The 19,577-nt window shown below is 47.0% G+C and overlaps 1 protein-coding gene across 1 annotated transcript in view; it reads right to left on the bottom strand.

Annotated features, from left to right (window-relative positions):
* The window catches only part of AFAP1L1 (actin filament associated protein 1 like 1), a 79,558-nt gene that overhangs the window by 19,998 nt on the left and 39,983 nt on the right, over positions 1 to 19,577 (bottom strand). Inside the window, exons 2-5 of the mRNA XM_035105263.2 lie at positions 6,604 to 6,732; positions 3,740 to 3,823; positions 2,626 to 2,723; positions 702 to 813 (exon numbers count right to left, since the gene is read on the bottom strand). Of these exons, the coding sequence (XP_034961154.1) occupies positions 702 to 813; positions 2,626 to 2,723; positions 3,740 to 3,823; positions 6,604 to 6,732 (423 nt within the window). The remainder of the gene's footprint in view (positions 1 to 701; positions 814 to 2,625; positions 2,724 to 3,739; positions 3,824 to 6,603; positions 6,733 to 19,577) is intronic.

Here is a 19,577-nt window from a genome sequence, read left to right as displayed (position 1 = left end):
TGTTATGGGGGCTCCTTTGCAACCAGTGGTCTGGGCAACCACTGCTATCTTCTTTAATGGGGTTGTTCCACCACAGATCTCCACACCTTTACAACATAAGTGGGATTGCTGAAATATATACAGTACAGCAAAAAATTAATTCATTTGAGTCATGCAACTCAAAAATTGGGTCTACTAGACCCAAAGCTTTTCAGTAAGGTGGACTAAAGTCGCTTCTGGGGGCCCTCCAGGATGAGAAATCCTGAAGCTTCATTAGTTTCATAGTCAATCTGCCTCTGGCTCAGTCTTCTATCAGAGGCAAGGGAAACAAGAGCAGGTGCTAAGCTGATTTCTCTGCTTTTCTCTAACCTATCAGGCAGAGAGAGAGAGATTGCTCAGGCCCTTCACATTCCTGCCACTCAGGGTTTAGCGACACATTTCCAGGCAAGTCTGAGCAAACAACTGCTTGTGACATCTGAGAGTCTGGGGGTGGAGAGGGCAGGGAAGCAGGAAAAGGGAGTGTGACAGCCCAGCCCCCCTCCCCAGTGCCATTTCCCTCCCTGGGGCCTATAAATTATAAGCCTGTCACTTGTCAGACACCTGGGAGGAGCCTTTGTTTTCCTAGGTCGATACGGGAGTGCCAGCACAAAAAGCCATGTCAAGACCCAGACAGCTGGCTGGCTTTATCTCTCTCTCTCTCTCCAGCTCCCAATTAGACTTACTGTGGGATGTGATGTACTCGGGAGCTTTGCCTGGGTCCAGTGGCAGGGCTTCCTCATAATAATCTTCCGGAGGAGGAGTGGTGGGCAATGGTGGAGGTGGCTCCCCAGATACCTGTGAGAGGGAAGAGGTAGCATGGATGAGCTGGAGAGTTCTGTGCTGTTGTTTCTTTCTGGGCTCCCTGTTATAAATCTGGCAACTGGGTATGCCCATGCAGTCCAGTATTCTGTTCTCACACGGACAAATCGGATATGCCTAAGGGAATCCCATGAGCAGAACCCAAGTGCTGCAGCGCTCTCCTCTTTTGTGATTCCTAGCAGCTGGCATTTGCGAGGCACACTGCCTCTAACAGCGAAGGTGGAACACAGCCTTCTCCCCCCCCCAAAAAAGCACAGCCTTCACTGTGGCTCATTGTGATGGGTCTGTCTGTGACTCAAAGCAGGGACAGGCTTGCACGATCTGCTTTGCATTTTACTGGAATCCCAAGATCTACCCACTTGAGCCAGGTGCCAAAGAAGACATGTAGATTTAGAATGAGCAGCTGCTGAGAAGGGGTGTGTGTGTCTCTTTTTAGTATTAAAACTGAGCTGAGCACAACATGCTTCTACGCAAACACCCATTCCCAGTTACCCTGAGCTTACTTCATTTCAGCAGTCAATTTGAGGGAATGGGAGTCATTTTTGTTGTTAAACAACTGAAAGCCAGAAATCCTTGCTGATCTATTGGAAATTATATATTTTGTGTTATTATTTTGTGAATCACCATGAGATCATCAGATGAAGGGAGGTATACAAATTTAATAAATAAGTAAAATAAAAATCACCTGGCGTTTCTGGTGCTACCACCTGCCTATTCCTGACTTAAGAACACTGAACTGGGAGCACAGGAATATAATTATGGATTGTATCCAACATTAGACATATTTGTAATAGGCCCACTGAAATTACTAGACATGGCTAAATCCACTGGTTTCAATGGGTTTACTCCAAGTAGCACTTTGTTGGAAACAACCCTCCTGCATGGCTTGCTTTCAGAGAACCACTCCCATTCGGACAACGGATGGGCAACTTCTGTGTTTTTCCGTCACCTCCTCTCTCCCAGACATGGAAAATTGCCACCAAGCCTTCTCTTAGACTGGAGACAGACAATTCCCTTTTTAAAAAAGTTAGAAGTGGTTTGAGAGAGGCTGCCCTTCTCATGGTGCAGTTGTTGCACAGACACACTTGTTTTCCCCCACTATCGCTTCTGGCCAAACAGGTTTGTTTAAAACAATACAAGATGCTGACGAATCTGTTCCTCAGAGGCAAGAGTGGGATGAAGTAGCAATGCCTTCAGCTCTCCAGAAAAACAAGAAGAAAACTTCTTGTTGGTCTCCAGCCTCACCTTGTGTCCTCCAGTGACTGCACCCAGGTCTCAATGTAGATCAGGTGCATTTCTGAAAGGGGATGGGCAAAGATCAAATGCACAGCTAGGGTTTTTATCCATGGAATGCATATGGGAGGAGAAGATGGCACAAATATGTAAGTCTCCCTTCCTTACTGATCTGTTCCTGCTAACCGCAGCACTGGAAACAACATTAAGAAAACTGAAATGAATGTCAACACAGCTTTCCTCCATGGAAAGCTGTACTTTGCAGAACCTTAGCAAGGTGTTCTTTGTAATTTCCCTCCAGATGTCAAGTGCTCCGTCATAACCAGTTACAGAATCATTAGAGCCTAAAGTGGAATAGGTTAGCGGTAGAGCATATGATTTGCATTCAAAATATTTCAAATTCACTCTCCAGCACCTACAGGCAGGGCTGGAAAAGTTTCCCTGACCTGAGACCCTAGAGAACTTCAGCCTGTTAGGGCCACAGATATATTGAACAAGATGGACAAATGGTCTGACTCTGTATAAGACAGCTTCCTAGGTTCAGCAAGGACTTACCGTTTTAGCAGGCTGGCTCTTTGAAAGTTCTAAGTTAACGCCTTCTTTCACCTCCCCATCATCCTCTTGCATGTCCTGAAGATTGCCCAGGTTACAGTCTGGTAGGAAAGTTGGAAGACAGTCACTGAGCAATGCCACCATCAAACTTCACATGTAATCTCTCTGTTGCATTACAGAGCCCCTATGGACATCCCTCCCTCCCACTGCCCGAAGGAATTACAGTTGCTAACATCTGTGCCCACAGTGGTACAGGGCCGTGGAATTGTTTAGCCCCTTGCTCCTGTACCATATGGGGTATGGGGGAAATGAGAAGGTTTGGGGAGGGACCCAAAGAGGGGACAAAGTCAAGGAGAAAGTGTTAAGTCAGGAAGAACAGCCACATTCTGGGATGAGGTTTATACAATTGTGCAGTTGACCCCTCTACCCTGATGCTCTGTCTATCTAGGCATTTTGGGGAATTATAATTTAAGGGTCCTAGAATGGATGAGACCTACTGAGCTAAAACTAGCTGCCAATGGAGGATTTCCTTCCAATGGAATTATTAGCTTCCAATGAGCGATTGATTTTATGAAGGGTTAAAACTATTCCCTGCCTGCTGCAAATGACCCCACCCACCCCATGGCTGCTATCCCTTTTTTAAAAAGTGCATGTTAAATGTAAGGATGGATTTAATGCCAACCACTATATATATTTTGTGAAATTTTCACAGATATCTTCTTAATAGACATATTGCAAAATTCGTCTGCACAAACCCTCAGGCTGCTGAATACTAGGGTAATACTGAATCACAGGTATCTTTGAATTCAAGAACAGCTGATAACCAGAGAGGGATGGTAGGCCCCATTCCACTGCAAAGGTTCAGCTTTTTACTCATGGGTCCTTCTCTGTTCTTTATGGATTTCTCCTGCAAGGATTGTTAGGAGGAAAGGTGGAGGGAAGCACCTTAAGTTTAGGGAATCATGCAAATAACAGAACACTGCCAAGGGCCACAGACTTGTTGCGCCGGGCCTGGACTTGTAACCAGCTAATCCAGACAGATGAGGACCAAACAGGCATAAAAGGCAGGGAAGCTCTGGGCAAGCAGCATTAGGTTGGAACAGCTCACTGTACGTACCGAAGCCTTCAAAGAGTGACTCCACAAAGCTAGTGCCATTATGCAAGGTCGCTGTATTCACATACATGTAGCTCATTTCCTTCCCTGCAAAGTCAGAAAGGATATTGCCATCAACAGGAATGATTGCATCAGACTATGAGCTAAACCAGTGAGATCTCCTGCTTCGAGGAATCGTTTCTAGATCAGCACGTTTGGCATGGAATTTTTGCATGTCACAGAGGATTCTGGGAAGTGTTCTAAGGCACATTCGGTTCATGCAAGGTGCCTATTGGGTCTCACCGTTGATCTGCATGAAACTGGAAAGATCTTTGCACATATCAACATTCTTTCACAGCTGTACCTTTTTAGGGAGACAATCAGAAGCAGCAAGATTGAAACCTTCTAGGAAAGCTCTCATCTCAGTAGAGATCTTCTCATGGAGGAAGCCCAGTAAGCTTCCAAGGAACGCCAAGTTACTCCAGAACAGTTTGAAAACCACTGCTCTGGGCTTAGAGGCGAAATGCCAATGATGCAGAAATGCAGGTTTTCAACCCCTTCCTGTTAAGCTGGGTCTGACTCATGAAAAACAAAAGTAGTTTTGGGCTGCATTCATACTATACCTTTAAAGCACATACTTTCCCTCAAAGAATTCTGGGCACTGTAGTTTACCCCTCAAAGAGCTACAATTGTCAACCACCCTTAACTGTGCCCAGAATTCTTTGAGGAGAAAAATGTTATTAAGATATGCTTTAAAAAGCATTGTATGTACCCAGCCCTAGTTCAACGCCAAATTCACGAGAACAAAAAATAGAGGTTTTATCGACTGAATTTACCAACCACATCTTACACACCCTGTAGCACTATCTAATTCCACATGAATTTTGCACTTCTTTTCCCAGCTCAATGAAAGTGATTGGCTCCCCCTCAAAGCAGCTATTAACATCCTGAACTTTAGCCAACCTAAATTGGTAGTGCTTATATATATAGAGAGAGAGAGAGAGAGGGAGAGAGAGAGAGAGAAGAGGGGTGGGGATTATTCCCCACCCGCTCATGAAGATTCAGAAACAAAAGAGGAAATAACTGTTGTCCAAGAGGCAAAATGGAGAAGCTAGCCTCTTCTTTCAGAGCTGACCACCCCACAGAATCATTGTGTTCTGGGTCTTGCAGAGGGGATAATAGAGAGGCTTCCCGAGGAGAGAATACAAGCCTTTGGGCTCTTCCCATGGAAATCTCATCTCTCAGCAGAAATCAGCCAGCAGGAAGGCTACTGGAAACACACATTTCCACAGGAAACACAGGGCAATTCCTGTCCAGCTACAGCGTGGCCAAATATCACTATTCACATTGCCTGCAGGCTTAAGAGCTACAGGTGCCTGCTGCTCTGACATACATACACCCACTCCATGTGGCACTTGTTAGGTACCCCCACCCCATCTCCTGGGGATTCGTTTTATGGAATTTATTCAGTGGCTTCCTTAAAGGCAAATGTGCTACAGCTGCCTTAGAAGATATGGAACACTAAAAAGTCGAGGTGGGGACAATTCAATCTTCAGAAGCCTGCCATTTCACCTGCCTTATTTGCTATCACAAATATTGAGAAAGTTCTGGTGAATCCATAGGGCTCAAATAAATCAAAGAACACGATGGTCAGCTCTTGCCAGCTATTGTTTAATGCCTATTTTTCTCTGCTCCTCAAGGTCAGCTGGAGGACTCCTTCTCAATGGAATGCTCCACCAGAGGGAGTCACGTACCTCTAGCAATAAAAGGACAAAGTACAGCAGCGTTATGAAGAATGACTATGGGACACACAGCAGACGTGAGGCGGGTGACCCAGGAGCTGCTGTGGAGGACAGCAGGTGCAGGAAGCATGAAACAAGAGTAAAGTGCAGGGAAAAGAAAAGAAAAACTGCTTTGGTTTGGAGATGGGGGAGTGTAGTTTCTTTCTCTCTTTGCTTGCTTATATCAGGTGTGGGGAACCTGTGGCTCTCCAGGTATCACTGGACTCAGCCCCAGCCCAACTGGCCAATGGTCAGGGAAGATGGGAGTGATAGCCCAACAACATCCAGAGGACCAGAGAATCCCCACTCCAGGTTTATATGAAGGAGGCACAATGGCATGTGGGTTCCACCTGTGAAAATGCAGAGTCTACATTTGGCACATCCTCAGCTCACGTTATAGAGCCAAACCAAATGAGTTGTGAGAGATCAATGAAAAGGCTGTTGTTATTATTTTTAAAAACTACTCATTGATGTGGGCAGAGGCAATTTGGATCAGAACTGTGGCACTGGGGGAATAGGGTTTAATCGACTCCTGCCCCATCCCAATGCTGATTCCCTGGAGTTAGACTGCTCATTCCTCCAACGCTGCTATTTACTTCATGAGGAAAAACACACACATGCTCTTTTGTTTTGTATTTATTGCAACTGCTGTCCAGTAGCAGCTGGGGAAGATCTTAATCGACCCTAAACCAACATCTCCTTCCATGCTAAGAGGAAATCTTCAAGTCATTTTTCATCAATAAGTACGAGATGACACAGCCTTAACTTAATTTTTTTGCCTCTTTAGAAGCCCTTCAGATCATGATGGCAGGGACATTTTTTTAAGGGCAAGAAACAGGCCCTGCTGGCTATACAACTTGCGGCTGTCGCTACTGGAGTCAAATCAACCGGGACAATTTTTGTGGTCCACCCTTGTGGAGCCCTGCACAAACAAAAGCATGTACAGGCATGTCAGGAGCCAGGGATGTGCCACAATATAGCAGGCGGAGACATGTAATGTACCTTAAGGTTGCCTCAGCCTGAGGAATCACACAAAGAACAAATAAAGGAAGAAAAGGGGTCAGCCTGGTGGGCAGGGGTGAGAGATGGCAGCAAGGGCTTTCTGACCTGCAGGGGGCTGCAGCTTCTGCAAGATATTTGAGACGGCTGTTTTCTTCTCCATTGTAGTGGAGCTCAAGTATTCATGGTCCAAGAGCTTGAGCAGTACGTTAAGCTCAGGGAGGAGCTGATCCAAAACTGTGGGCAGAAAAGGAGAAAATCGAATTAGGGTAGGGGTCACCAGCTCAGCACCCATGGGCCCCAGCATGCCCACCAGTTCCACCTATGGCACCTGGGAAAGATCTCAGGAATTATCGACTAAAAAAATCCACCGAGCACAAGAGGCAGTTTGCTCTTCCTGTTTGCACTGCCTTGGCCTCTCCCACACTGAACATGGCTCCTTAAACATGCCCACAATTCAATTGGACAACCCTCCCCTCCCTTCTGTTATGAACAGAGGAGCAGTGGCAAAAAGCTTCTCTCTGTGAGTGTGGTAGTGTAGAAGTTCATTTTCCATTGATGGGGGTCTGACAGAGAGCACACTCACATGGTTTTGTGTTCCTGTTTCTTTTTCTGCTCCCTTAGACATGGCAGTCATTTTGTGTTATGCTACCATTTTGTGACTAGTAACCGCAGCACACTCTCAAAATTCCAAAGGTGCCCAATGGCCCCAAGGATTGGTGAACTCCAAGTTAGATTCCTGTCGTTTCCATCAGCACTGTATGGAATATAAAAGATGGACCAGATCAAGTGTGCCAAGGCGAGCAGGGAGAGGGAGAAGCGACAAATTCCATGATACTTGGGAAGAGAATTGCCATTTCCTCATGGCCTCCTCACCTGCAGAAGGTGCCTGCTTATACCCTTTAGCACACTGAGGGAGGCTACAACCAAAGCACTTCCTACTGCATTTCCACATCTTCTTCCACCTGCTTCAGTCAACCTTATTCTGATTTTGCCCTATGGCAGGCAGGGAAGTGGTAGCTGGGTTGCTGGATGAACAGAGCATGGGGTGCAGCCATTGCAGCCTTACTCCGCTCGTATCAAAATATGGGTACTATCTCCAGAAAATGATCTTATATCAAATATAAACAATGGTGGGCGGGGGAAACAAGATCAGAAATGGACTTAAAAAAAATTAGCAACTGAACATACACAGCAGTTAAATGTTTCAAAAGACTGGTCTGATAGAGATCTCCAACTCTCCGGATTTTCAGAGGTCCTCCACCCAATATTAGCGTAAGGCAACACTCTGGCCTGTGTTAGGTGACCACAAGTATTAGTACCGTTACTACCATTAGTACCATTAATGTAGTAATGATTCTGTTTGGGATGTGGAATGCTAGGGGCAAAACACCTCCCAACGACAACACAAGGTATTTGCTGTGCTGGTGGAGGGTGCTTTAAAGAGGTAAACACTCACTTTAATCTCAACACAAGACGCTTCCATTTGGTGAGGCAGCGATATAGTTTTATTCTGATGAATTATGGGGCTATCACCTCAAGATAGGGGCATATGAAGAGGTGCCTCAGGTCTCCCTATTTTCATGGAAGGGTCACTCCCATACACACTGAGGTAAAATGCCTCACCAGAGCAGTCACCACAGCCTGAGAGCACTGCTTTTGCATGCTTTGTACAAACTAGCTCTCCTCGAGGAACGCATTTACATGGGGAAGCAATCTCCCAAAGATAATTCTGCAAGACTGCCAAGCTCCATACAGTGGCACATTTTCTTGTGCTGCCCTCTTCACTGCTCTGACAACTTGCATCCTTTAATTATCGTGTTCCTTTTAAAAGGCTCTTCCAAATATTGTTCCATGGCTCAATGATGACTGACTATGCACTCAGCCAGGGCTCACTTGCTCTTTAGAACATCCCATGGGAACAACATGCAAACTACAGCACACAACATAGTTAACCCAAAATTAAACAGCACCGTTTTATAAATGTTTTGCAGTGGCGGGGGAGGGAAGCAGTTTCAGACAAAGAATAAAACGAGGCTACAATTAAATTTCTTAAACAGATCAGCTTGTTTTAACTTGACACCCAGCTGCACACGAGGGTGTTGTTTAAGAGAATTCACCTCACCCTCAGAAAGTGGTATAAAGTGCATCTCTCCCGACATAGTTAAGAAATACCTTTCCACTTTTAAAAGTCAGCCTTTTGATGGGGAATCGGCTTGTTTGGAAAGGTTGCTGATGAATTCAGGCAAGAACATTCCAAAAGAGAAAACGGTCGCCATCTGCAATACAGACAGCAACTGCTATGAAAAGGAGGGTTTTGTATACAGTGGTACCTCGGTTTATGAACACAATTGGTTCCGGAAGTCTGTTCATAAACTGAAGTGTTCATAAACTGAAGCAAACTTTCCCATTGAAAGTAATGGAAAGTGGATTAATCTGTTCCAGACGGTCCGTGGAGTACTTAAACTGAAGCGTTCATAAACTGAAGCGAACTTTCCCATTGAAAGTAATGGAAAGTGGATCAATCTGTTCCAGACGGTCCGTGGAGTACTTAAACTGAAGCGTACTTAACCCAAAGCATAGGTGTAATTGGTTCCGGAAGTCTGTTCATAAACTGAAGCGTTCATAAACTGAAGCGAACTTTCCCATTGAAAGTAATGGAAAGTGAATTAATCCGTTCCAGATGGGTCTGCGGCATTTGTAAACCGAAAATTCGTAAACCAAGGTGTTCATAAACCGAGGTTCCACTGTACAGTGTACTCTGCCTGAGTCAAGAAAACCAATGGCTTGCATAAAATGTACCAATGAAGCAGACTATTTGCTTCTGCCAATCGTAAAGAATCAAGGGGTTGCAGGCCACTAAAGCCCTTGTCAGTGGAAATCTTGGCATCTCAAGCCTAACTTTGCAATTCCAAAGGGCCATAAACTTAAACATAAGAACAAAACAAAGATTCCCAGGATGCTGAACTCTGCCACCAGGAGCACATTCCACATTCACTGAGTAATACGGTAACAGGATTGTGGGTTCTCCTTTCCATTGCAGGTTCCTATATGCGACTCCTCAAGGCTCCAAATGCTACATGGAATGCAAGCAGATGGTAACAGACATTTGGATAGCACCGAAACCCTTCATTTGCAACATTTATTTGTAATCCTTACACGAACCCTGAAAGGTAAGTTATTATTCCTTGTTGCAGAAGGCTGGGGTGAGGAAGTAAGCTGAGATCAAGTTGCTTGCTTGTGAGTGCAGAGCAGAGATTCAAACCTGGGAGTTCCTGATTCATAGCTAAGTCTATTTACCACTGCATTGCATCACTACCCCAGGGAAGAAGCTACCGAGGAAGGAGCTGGGTAATTTCTCCAGAGCACAATCCCTCATGCCAACATGGCGCTCTTCTCAGTGGCTTTTGTCTCCTCACTTCCCCAATACTATTCAGACGGATGGTATTACATATATTATCTACTGCAATGCAATCTACTAAGCAGCTGGCTCATTGCCTAATGAACTTGATGCATTATGAGGCCCTCCACTTCTGAATATTTGAATAGCTCGGCAGCAAGATACTCATCTGTTTCTTTGAGATTATTTGAACAGCACCATGCACTGTCCAGATGCTTGTTATACCAAATGCTTCACAAATTAGCTACGGTAAATAGATTCCTAGCAAACTCGCTGAAGACAAGTACGAAGCGAAATGAGTCCAGAAGGGAAGAAATTCCAGAGTCAGGAGAGGCAGCATAATTTCTCAGGGATACAGTACAGTACTGGTTTCAGAGACACTTCTTATATTATTCTAAGGGGAGAGAGTCTTACAGCAGTCAAACACTGGCCTGTGTTTATGCAAGCTGTTCTCATGTATACGGTAACACACTTCCAGCTTGCACATTCCATCCCATTGTTATTTTCTTAATGCAGAAAATAGATGCTAATCTTGATATCCCTTTTTGCCATTTTAATTTAAAAAGCAATCCATGGCTGTTATGCTGACCCTTCTCTGCTTAAATAAAACCTTCATTTAAAAAAAAGATGCTCTCACAGACATCTTCATCAATGGTTTATCCACACTTCCTCTTGTCCAGCTGCTTCCCTCCTAGGAAAACCGGTCTTTGGTGCTCATTTGGAGCAAGGGCAATTGCCATTTGCTCCGATCTATCGCTAAAGAGTGGGTTTTCCCTTGGAAAGGAGCAGGGCAAGTGGAAAACCGCATTCTAGGCACAGCACAAGCAGAAGTGTGGACAGGCCCCAAGAGATGCCTTATTTCCCCAATTCTACTCTCTTTTGTTCTTGTTGCCCAAAGCATTAAGGCAATAATACATTCAGTATTCTTAGAACAGGTGGGCTGATGCAGCCTTAAGATTCAAGCATCACACACTATTCCACACCAGAGATCCGCAAGCAGGCAACTGCTTTTACAAAAAGGAAAAGAAGACAGGGTACGTATCCCACCTAATGGGATTGTGACATGCATTTTATGAAGCAAGAATTGTTACAAAGTTGGGGCCTCATTGAGCGAAAATGAAGCGCTTCACCCTTTCAAGTCCCATTGATTTCAACATGGGAGAACCACAAACATACTTAACATGGGGGGAGTTTAATGGGACTTAGAAGTGCTTGATTTAGGCTGAGTGGAAGTGGGAGCATTACACTTTCTTGTGCCTTCCTCATCCCTGGACCACTCTATCGAACCTTTATTTCTATCCAGCACAGGATAGCTGTCAGAGGGCCTGATGTGGCTACTCTAGAGTAACGACTCCAGCATAGTCTTTTTAGGCTTTTATTAAGTGCTGATTATTTACAGTGGTCAGAACGATCTATATACATGCTTAAGGTGAGGTGTCAGAACCTCCGAATGGCGATTGGCGCGTTTTCTTCCAGCACAAAAGCTTTGGGAGACCCAACCTCTTCCCCCTACATTTGCGTCGCAATTCGGGAGTTGGGGGGATTGGCCTTCCCCCCGTGCGCCCAACTTCCTGCCCCACCTGAGGCATGGGCTCCACAACCTTGCCTGAGCCTCGGACACCACTTCCTGACTCTCCGCTGGAGGCAGAGCTCTCCTTACTCTCTCCAGCGCTTGGGGATGGGCTGGAACTTAAGATGGGAGGGACTTCCCTGTATCCCTTGTCCCTCACATCCACCCCCCTCCCAGGCTCCTCTCCCCCCCTCCCTAGGGGCTCTCTGCTTGCTGGGGACGAGTGAAACCCCAAGAAGTCTGTGGCATCAGAGCCTGTGGGTGTAAAAAATTTTCCCCAATCCTGCGATCTTTCCCCCTCCCCCTGAGAAGACGGGAATCCCAAAAAGTCTGTGGCGTCAGAACTGGTGGGAGTAAAAATGTTCTGCCAGTCCTCTCCTGCCTCTGACGTAGTCGACCTCGGTGAAACCCACACCTCTTCTTCCGTATCCTCAAATTCCGCTTCCCATCTCCATGGAGAGCTGCTGCCTGCGATCCCTTCCTCCCTTCCTCCCCCTCTCCCTCCCTTTCCATGTGCCAGGGCTTGGGCCTGTGGGGGAAAAGGGCATGGAACTCTTCCACTAAAAATTCCTCTTGTACTTCCGTGGCCGGTATCCACTCATTGTGGGACGGCGGAGTGTCCTCCCATGCCATGAGGTACTCCAGCCCTCTCACCCCTCTCCTTGAATCTAAAATCTCAGTTGCCTCATTGAGTTGCTGGGTCTCTCCCCTTTCCCCTCCTCCCTCTGGAGGCTGATCGCTGTCCCTGAACCTGGTACTTTCTCTGTACGGCGACAGCAGCGATCTATGAAACACTGGGTGCACCCTCATGTCCTCCGGCAGTGCCAGCCTGTTCAGCTCCTCCTGCGCCCCGCGCGCTTCCTCCTGAGCGGCATGCAATTGCTGCTGGGCCTGCGCTGTCAGGTTCCGTATCTCCTGCTTCACCGCTTCGGCCTCCAGCCTCCAATGCTCAGCCTCTTGCGCGCTCATCGCGGCACTCCAAAGTAGCCAAAAAAAGATTCGGAGGTTGCTGTCAGAGGGCCTGATGTGGCTACTCTAGAGTAACGACTCCAGCATAGTCTTTTTAGGCTTTTATTAAGTGCTGATTATTTACAGTGGTCAGAACGATCTATATACATGCTTAAGGTGAGGTGTCAGAACCTCCGAATGGCGATTGGCGCGTTTTCTTCCAGCACAAAAGCTTTGGGAGACCCAACCTCTTCCCCCTACGTTTGCATCGCAATTCGGGAGTTGGGGGGATTGGCCTTCCCCCCGTGCGCCCAACTTCCTGCCCCACCTGAGGCATGGGCTCCACAACCTTGCCTGAGCCTCGGACACCACTTCCTGACTCTCCGCTGGAGGCAGAGCTCTCCTTACTCTCTCCAGCGCTTGGGGATGGGCTGGAACTTAAGATGGGAGGGACTTCCCTGTATCCCTTGTCCCTCACAATAGCCATTCCTGGTGCTTGGATTTAGTTAAAAAGAAGAACGAGAGAGAACGGCACCAAGCCATTAGGCAAGATCACTCACTCAGGTTTCTCTAAAATCTTCCAGCCTCAAGGCCCACTAAGCTCAGAGCACGCCCTTTGGAGTTGGATATATCCTGATAATCTATCTTTATCTCTTTCTTCGGTGTCATTATGAGGATACTGGAAGTGCACAGCCCCAAGGCTTCCTGTAAGCCAAGATTCATAATTTATAAGATGCATTTGCCATAAAGAGAGGATGTGATGCGGTCCTAATTGCAACCAAGGGCCTACTGAGTGTCCCAGGGAACAACAGAAGCCATTGTTCTACCATGGGGGAGGGGGACAGGGTTAGTATGTATTATGGGATGGAGAGCATCTCCAAACACTCTGGGATACATTGTGGCCACAAGTCAGGGATAAGCAGTTGCCACAGAACTCCCTGGCACATCCCAAAAACTGTCTGGATACACAAGTCCCCTCTTTATACTTGAGGGCACTTTGCAATACAGAAGCCAGTTTCATGAGGAAACTTTGCTTGTCATGTAAAGCCTTGGCCTTACCCAGATATCCAGTCATTTAGGTCTAAGCAATGCACCACTGCTCCTATGTGCAAGACCGTCCAAGTGAGAATTTGGTAAGTAGCACAAATGACAGTCCTCTAATTGAATTCCTTTGCTGAAGTTCAGTTTGAAGACAAAGAACTATAAGAAGGGAGATCGGGGGGGCCATGAAGTTGGCCATCAACAGTTAGCAGCTGGCCAGCTGATTGAGCAGCCAAATGAGTCACTGCCTTCCCCTCAATGGAGAAATGTATTGTATTTCTATTTAAGTTATAGTAATTTATTTCTACACTTGCATCTATAGAAATAAGTTAGCAAATGCAATTTTTGTGCAAATCAGAGTCCTCCTTTGTCCTAATTTTTGGATGGTGGATTTTGTTTATTTCCTCTTTTTTTGCAATGGGTATGTGGCCAGTCAGTTTGCAGCTAGAAGCTGAACAGAGGTTGACTCCATACCCTGGCAGCCATCTGCCGAGGAAGAGGTGCTTCATTTCAGCGCTATAGTTAGCATGCAGAGATTCTGCATCAGTAACAAGCATGAGCCACATAAGCTTTGCTGTGAGTCACAATCTGACTCAGGTAGCTTCACCGCAAAGCTCCAGGTTTTTATAAGGCAAATTCTTGCCACAGGGAGCAAGCTATCAGCAGCACTGGCCGCAAGGTGAATTCCAAAGTGCTGACTGATGAGGATGGCGAGTAAGGTGGGTTGTTCAGACACACAGTGCACATTTCCATACAAACATCAGGAGAACAAAAGAACTTCAGTCCTCTTGTGAATATATGTCTTGTCAGCTGCAAGTGAACCCACACCCTGCAAAACTATTCACTCATGTTGCGCTGCATAGCTTTCCATTATCCTCAAGGAGGGCACAACACAGGCCTTTTCATAATGGAGCTCACGATAGGAGAAGGGGACGACAGAGGACGAGATGGTTGGACAGTGTTCTCGAAGCTACGAACATGAGTTTGACCAAACTGCGGGAGGCAGTGAAAGACAGGAGTGCCTAGTGTGCTATGGTCCATGGGGTCACGAAGAGTCGGACACGACTAAACGACTAAACAACAACAACATTTCCCAGAGTGTGGACTGTCTTGGGAGGTAAAAACAGACCCTGGAAAACATTTGGGGGAACAGCAACCCCTATGAAACAGGTGGACTCATTTTGTTCAAGGACAATGCACGTACCTCCCTCTCTTTTGGTCTGCCTCCCTCTTCGTTATTTTTAGCACATATTTTTGTGTAATCCCAAATAGTCAAGAGCCTTTCCCATCTCATTCCTGAGCAAGGTCTAAAACAGAAAGCCTTGATGGAATTTGGGGGTTGCAAACTGCTAAATGCTAGGGGTGGTATTCTACTAATGAGTTCTGTCAGTGCAACAATTTCTGCTTCCACAATGGGACTGTTCCCCCTTCCTCACCCTGCACCCTCCCCAAAGGTGCTCCAGAGGAATAGGAGAACCCCTCGAACAGATTTAGGAGGCACATGGGGGAGGGGAGGACAGAAGGAGACTGTTCCATTGTGCAAAGAGAAATCCCTGTGCTGATGGAACGTTCACCCTACATGCTAAAAGGAATCCTTTATTATTACTCAGTATTCCCACCCCCCTACCTCTATGCTAGGCTATATCTAAACCCCCACTGGCTTCATATGCACATCTGAATGACCTTTCCCACATGAGTGGCCCTGTCCACATTCTCATGTGCTCCCTTTGAGCATGGGACTCTACCGTGTGGAAGTAGCTCTTTCTCTGTGTGTGCATGTGTATGCGCACATGTGCATGAAGAGGGCCTAAGCTAGAAGGTTATTTAAAGGACGAAGCACCACAGCTCAGTACTTTATACTCATAGGAAAACTGAGTATATATCCAGGTACCCCTCAGCTTTCGTCTTGCCCCCCAGCTCACAATTTGTATCCACAAATTCTAGGTCTCCCGTTGCTGGGAACAGGTTCCTAATCCCAGTTCACAGCATGTTCAGGATGCAACCATCATAAGCCTTTTCCTGCCACCTCCGCTGATGCGCTTTTATCTTCACAAGCCTTCTGTTTCCTCCTCCCTCGGTGGGGCCAATCTAAATATGAGATTTTCAGCTTAGGTGGATACAAGGCAAAGGGATCTGGGCAGCTCCAGTGTGGGGTTTCACCTAGTGTCACCAACCCTGGGTTTCAGGAATATTGGAATGAGTAGCAGGTGGGGAGAAGGAAAGGGGTATGAGTGGAGAACACCAGAATCTGGCTGGCCAGGGTGCAGGGTTAACAGAAAAAGTACACGTAATGTGCATGGCTATAAGCTCTCATTGTCAAGCAGTACCATCAGTGCATGAGATCAGCACAAGCTGTACATCAGAGTGACCTGCACATACACATGCATAGTTCCTTCTGAAGGGTCTATAAGAACAAAGGTCTATTCAACACATATACTATAAACCCACAGTAAAGGCTGACATCATTTATTAATCCTTTTCATCTCCCAACCATGTTGTTGCAAGTAACCACCAACATAAACTATTCAACCTTGATCTGGGTTAGAAATTATGTGCTTTAACTGCAGCAATATTATTAGCACCTTTGGCAGGTGGTGCTGTGGGTTAAACCACAGAGCCTAGGGCTTGCAGATCAGAAGGTTGGCGGTTCGAATCCCCGCAGTGGGGTGAGCTCCCGTTGTTCGGTCCCAGCTCCTGCCCACCCAGCAGTTCGAAAGCACGTCAAAATGCAAGTAGATAAATAGGCACCACTCCGGCAGGAAGGTAAATGGTGTTTCTGTGTGCCGCTCTGGTTCACCAGAAGCGACTTTGTCATGCTGGTCACATGACCCGGAAGCTGTACGCCGGCTCCCTCGGCCAGTAAAGCAAGATGAGCGCCGCAACCCCAGAGTCGTCCGCGACTGGACCTAACTGTCAGGGGTCCCTTTACCTTTACCTGCCTTTAGAATGTTCAAAGAACTTCATACACATTATATCAATTAACACAAAAAATAATGTTTTTAAGGGCTTTCCATGTTTACTGAAGTTCCAAAATGCTAATAAATTGCAGTGTCACCCTTAACAGACATTTTATTTAGGCAATATGAATGTGTTCACCACTACACTGCAGCTGGATGGCGGTTGTGAGCAGAGTGATTTGCTTCTGTAAATGCTAGATACTTAAACACACCCAACTGGGTCATGCGGCAACCCTCTCAAATAGTCACACAGCTGTGAAGCTCACTGGGTGATCAAGAGCCAGTCACCGCCTCTCAGTCTAATCTGCCTCACATGGTTGTTGTGAGGATAAAATAAGGAGGGAGAAAATCATGTATGCTACCCTTGAGATCCTTAGAAGAAAACAGGGATATAAATGGAGTAAAATAAACTTTTATGCCTCTGTAAACTTCTCCCCCCTCTTCCCAATTTATTTTCTGGCCCCTTACAGTGCCACAAAATGTCACTTCACAACACTCTATGTGTCGCTTTTGCTCAGACTTTTCAGAACAGGTTCACAATGAGCATGTGTTGGGCACATTCCCTAACACTGCCTACAAAAATACCGTTCATAAAAATGAAACATTTTAAACAGTTCATAGGTCATGTCACTTACTAGGTGTTCCACTTGACCTAACACAACAAATTTTCCCCCAAAAGGCAGTACAAGCACAGCAATTTTCCTTCAAATATCAACCCGGTAAAGCCAATGGAAGAAAAAATGGAACACTACTTGTTAATTTCCAAGAGTCACTTGTCAAGCAAGCATTTAACTCATTCAAAATAAGCCATTTCTTATTCTATCTAACCCATATTCGATATGAACCATCCTCAAACATATCTCTCCTACACTGCCAAGTTTCAAATCAATTTGTTAAACCTTTTTCTAACTATACAGTAATCCACAAAACGTACTGCACTCCCTCCTCCACCCACCAAACCCTTTTTCTGCCCAAGATAACATTTTTTGTTATTCTTCATTAACATAAAATAAAAAATACGAACGAACAAACAATAAATAATCAAAGTTACAAAACACAGGAGCAGTACAGGTGTTGTATTTTTCAAATAAATAGCGAGCAGATAATGTAGAAAAAGAAAAGCACATCATGAAAGCCAAATTTCACAATTTGATGGGGGAAAGAGTGGTATATCCGAATTTGACATATAAGGAATTAAATCCCACAAGATGAATTATTTTCTCTGCAATAGGTAGAGTCCACATATTCTTGTATTGCAATGAGAAATTTAAGTCCAGTAGTGTCTTCCATTTCTGGGCTAAAGAAAGGTAAAGGTAAAGGACCCCTGGACGGTAAAGTCCAGTCAAAGGCAACTATGGGGTTGCGGCGCTCATCTTGCTTCAGGCTGAGGGAGCCGGCATTTGTCCACAGACAGCTTTCTGGGTCATGTGGCCAGCATGACTAAACTTCTGACGCAATGGGACACTGTGACGAGTGCCAAAGTGTGCGGGAACACCAAAGAAGTTCTCATTGAAGCCAGCACCCATGGAAGTTCAGAAACCTGAGGCCGATTTCTTGTTTATAATGGTGGGCTGTGATTTAACTGACTCACCCTCAACATAGGGCCACAACTCTGGCCCTATATTCAGAGGAAGTCAGATGGAATATACTGTATATATACAGTATATGCTCTGCCAGGGAGTGTTTGGGAGGACTGCTCCCCCTGAAGCCCACTTCCACCTGGGGCTTGGGGCGGGTCCCCCACTCCACCACAGCTTTTAAGGCTCCTGGGAGGCCTGGAACATTGCTGCTGCTGCTGCTCTGCCAGGGAGTGTTTGGGAGGACTGCTCCCCCTGAAGCCCACTTCCACCTGGGGCTTGGGGCGGGTCCCCCACTCCACCACAGCTTTTAAGGCTCCTGGGAGGCCTGGAACATTGCTGCTGCTGCTGCTCTGCCAGGGAGTGTTTGGGAGGACTGCTCCCCCTGAATCCCACTTCCACCTGGGGCTTGGGGCGGGTCCCCCACTCCACCACAGCTTTTAAGGCTCCTGGGAGGCCTGGAACATCAGTGCTGCTGTGAGTACTGGAAGGACTGCTCCCCCTGAAGCCCACTTCCACCTTGGGCTTGGGGCGGGTCCCCCACTCCACCACAGCTTTTAAGGCTCCTGGGAGGCCGGGAACATTGCTGCTGCTGCTGCTCTGCCAGGGAGTGTTTGGGAGGACTGCTCCCCCTGAAGCCCACTTCCACCTGGGGCTTGGGGCGGGTCCCCCACTCCACCACAGCTTTTAAGGCTCCTGGGAGGCCTGGAACATTGCTGCTGCTGCTGCTCTGCCAGGGAGTGTTTGGGAGGACTGCTCCCCCTGAAGCCCACTTCCACCTGGGGCTTGGGGCGGGTCCCCCACTCCACCACAGCTTTTAAGGCTCCTGGGAGGCCTGGAACATTGCTGCTGCTGCTGCTCTGCCAGGGAGTGTTTGGGAGGACTGCTCCCCCTGAATCCCACTTCCACCTGGGGCTTGGGGCGGGTCCCCCACTCCACCACAGCTTTTAAGGCTCCTGGGAGGCCTGGAACATCAGTGCTGCTGTGAGTACTGGAAGGACTGCTCCCCCTGAAGCCCACTTCCACCTTGGGCTTGGGGCGGGTCCCCCACTCCACCACAGCTTTTAAGGCTCCTGGGAGGCCGGGAACATTGCTGCTGCTGCTGCTCTGCCAGGGAGTGTTTGGGAGGACTGCTCCCCCTGAAGCCCACTTCCACCTGGGGCTTGGGGCGGGTCCCCCACTCCACCACAGCTTTTAAGGCTCCTGGGAGGCCTGGAACATTGCTGCTGCTGCTGCTCTGCCAGGGAGTGTTTGGGAGGACTGCTCCCCCTGAAGCCCACTTCCACCTGGGGCTTGGGGCGGGTCCCCCACTCCACCACAGCTTTTAAGGCTCCTGGGAGGCCTGGAACATCAGTGCTGCTGTGAGTACTGGAAGGACTGCTCCCCCTGAGGCCCACTTCCACCTTGGGCCCGGGGGCGGGACCCATACTCTACCACAGCTTTAAGGCTCCTAGGAGGCCTGAAACAGTGCCGCTGCTGCTTTTCTTGTAATTCTGATGTGTTTGTAACTTTTATTGTTTTTGGTTTTTGTTTATCGTTTAGTCTGTTAGTTTGTTTTCTGTATTGGTTTTAAATTCGATTTTAAGGGG

The sequence above is a fragment of the Zootoca vivipara genome, chromosome 2 (assembly GCF_963506605.1).
Source record: "Zootoca vivipara chromosome 2, rZooViv1.1, whole genome shotgun sequence".
Lineage (NCBI taxonomy): Eukaryota > Metazoa > Chordata > Lepidosauria > Squamata > Lacertidae > Zootoca > Zootoca vivipara.
This window is presented reverse-complemented; position numbering and strand designations above follow the sequence as displayed.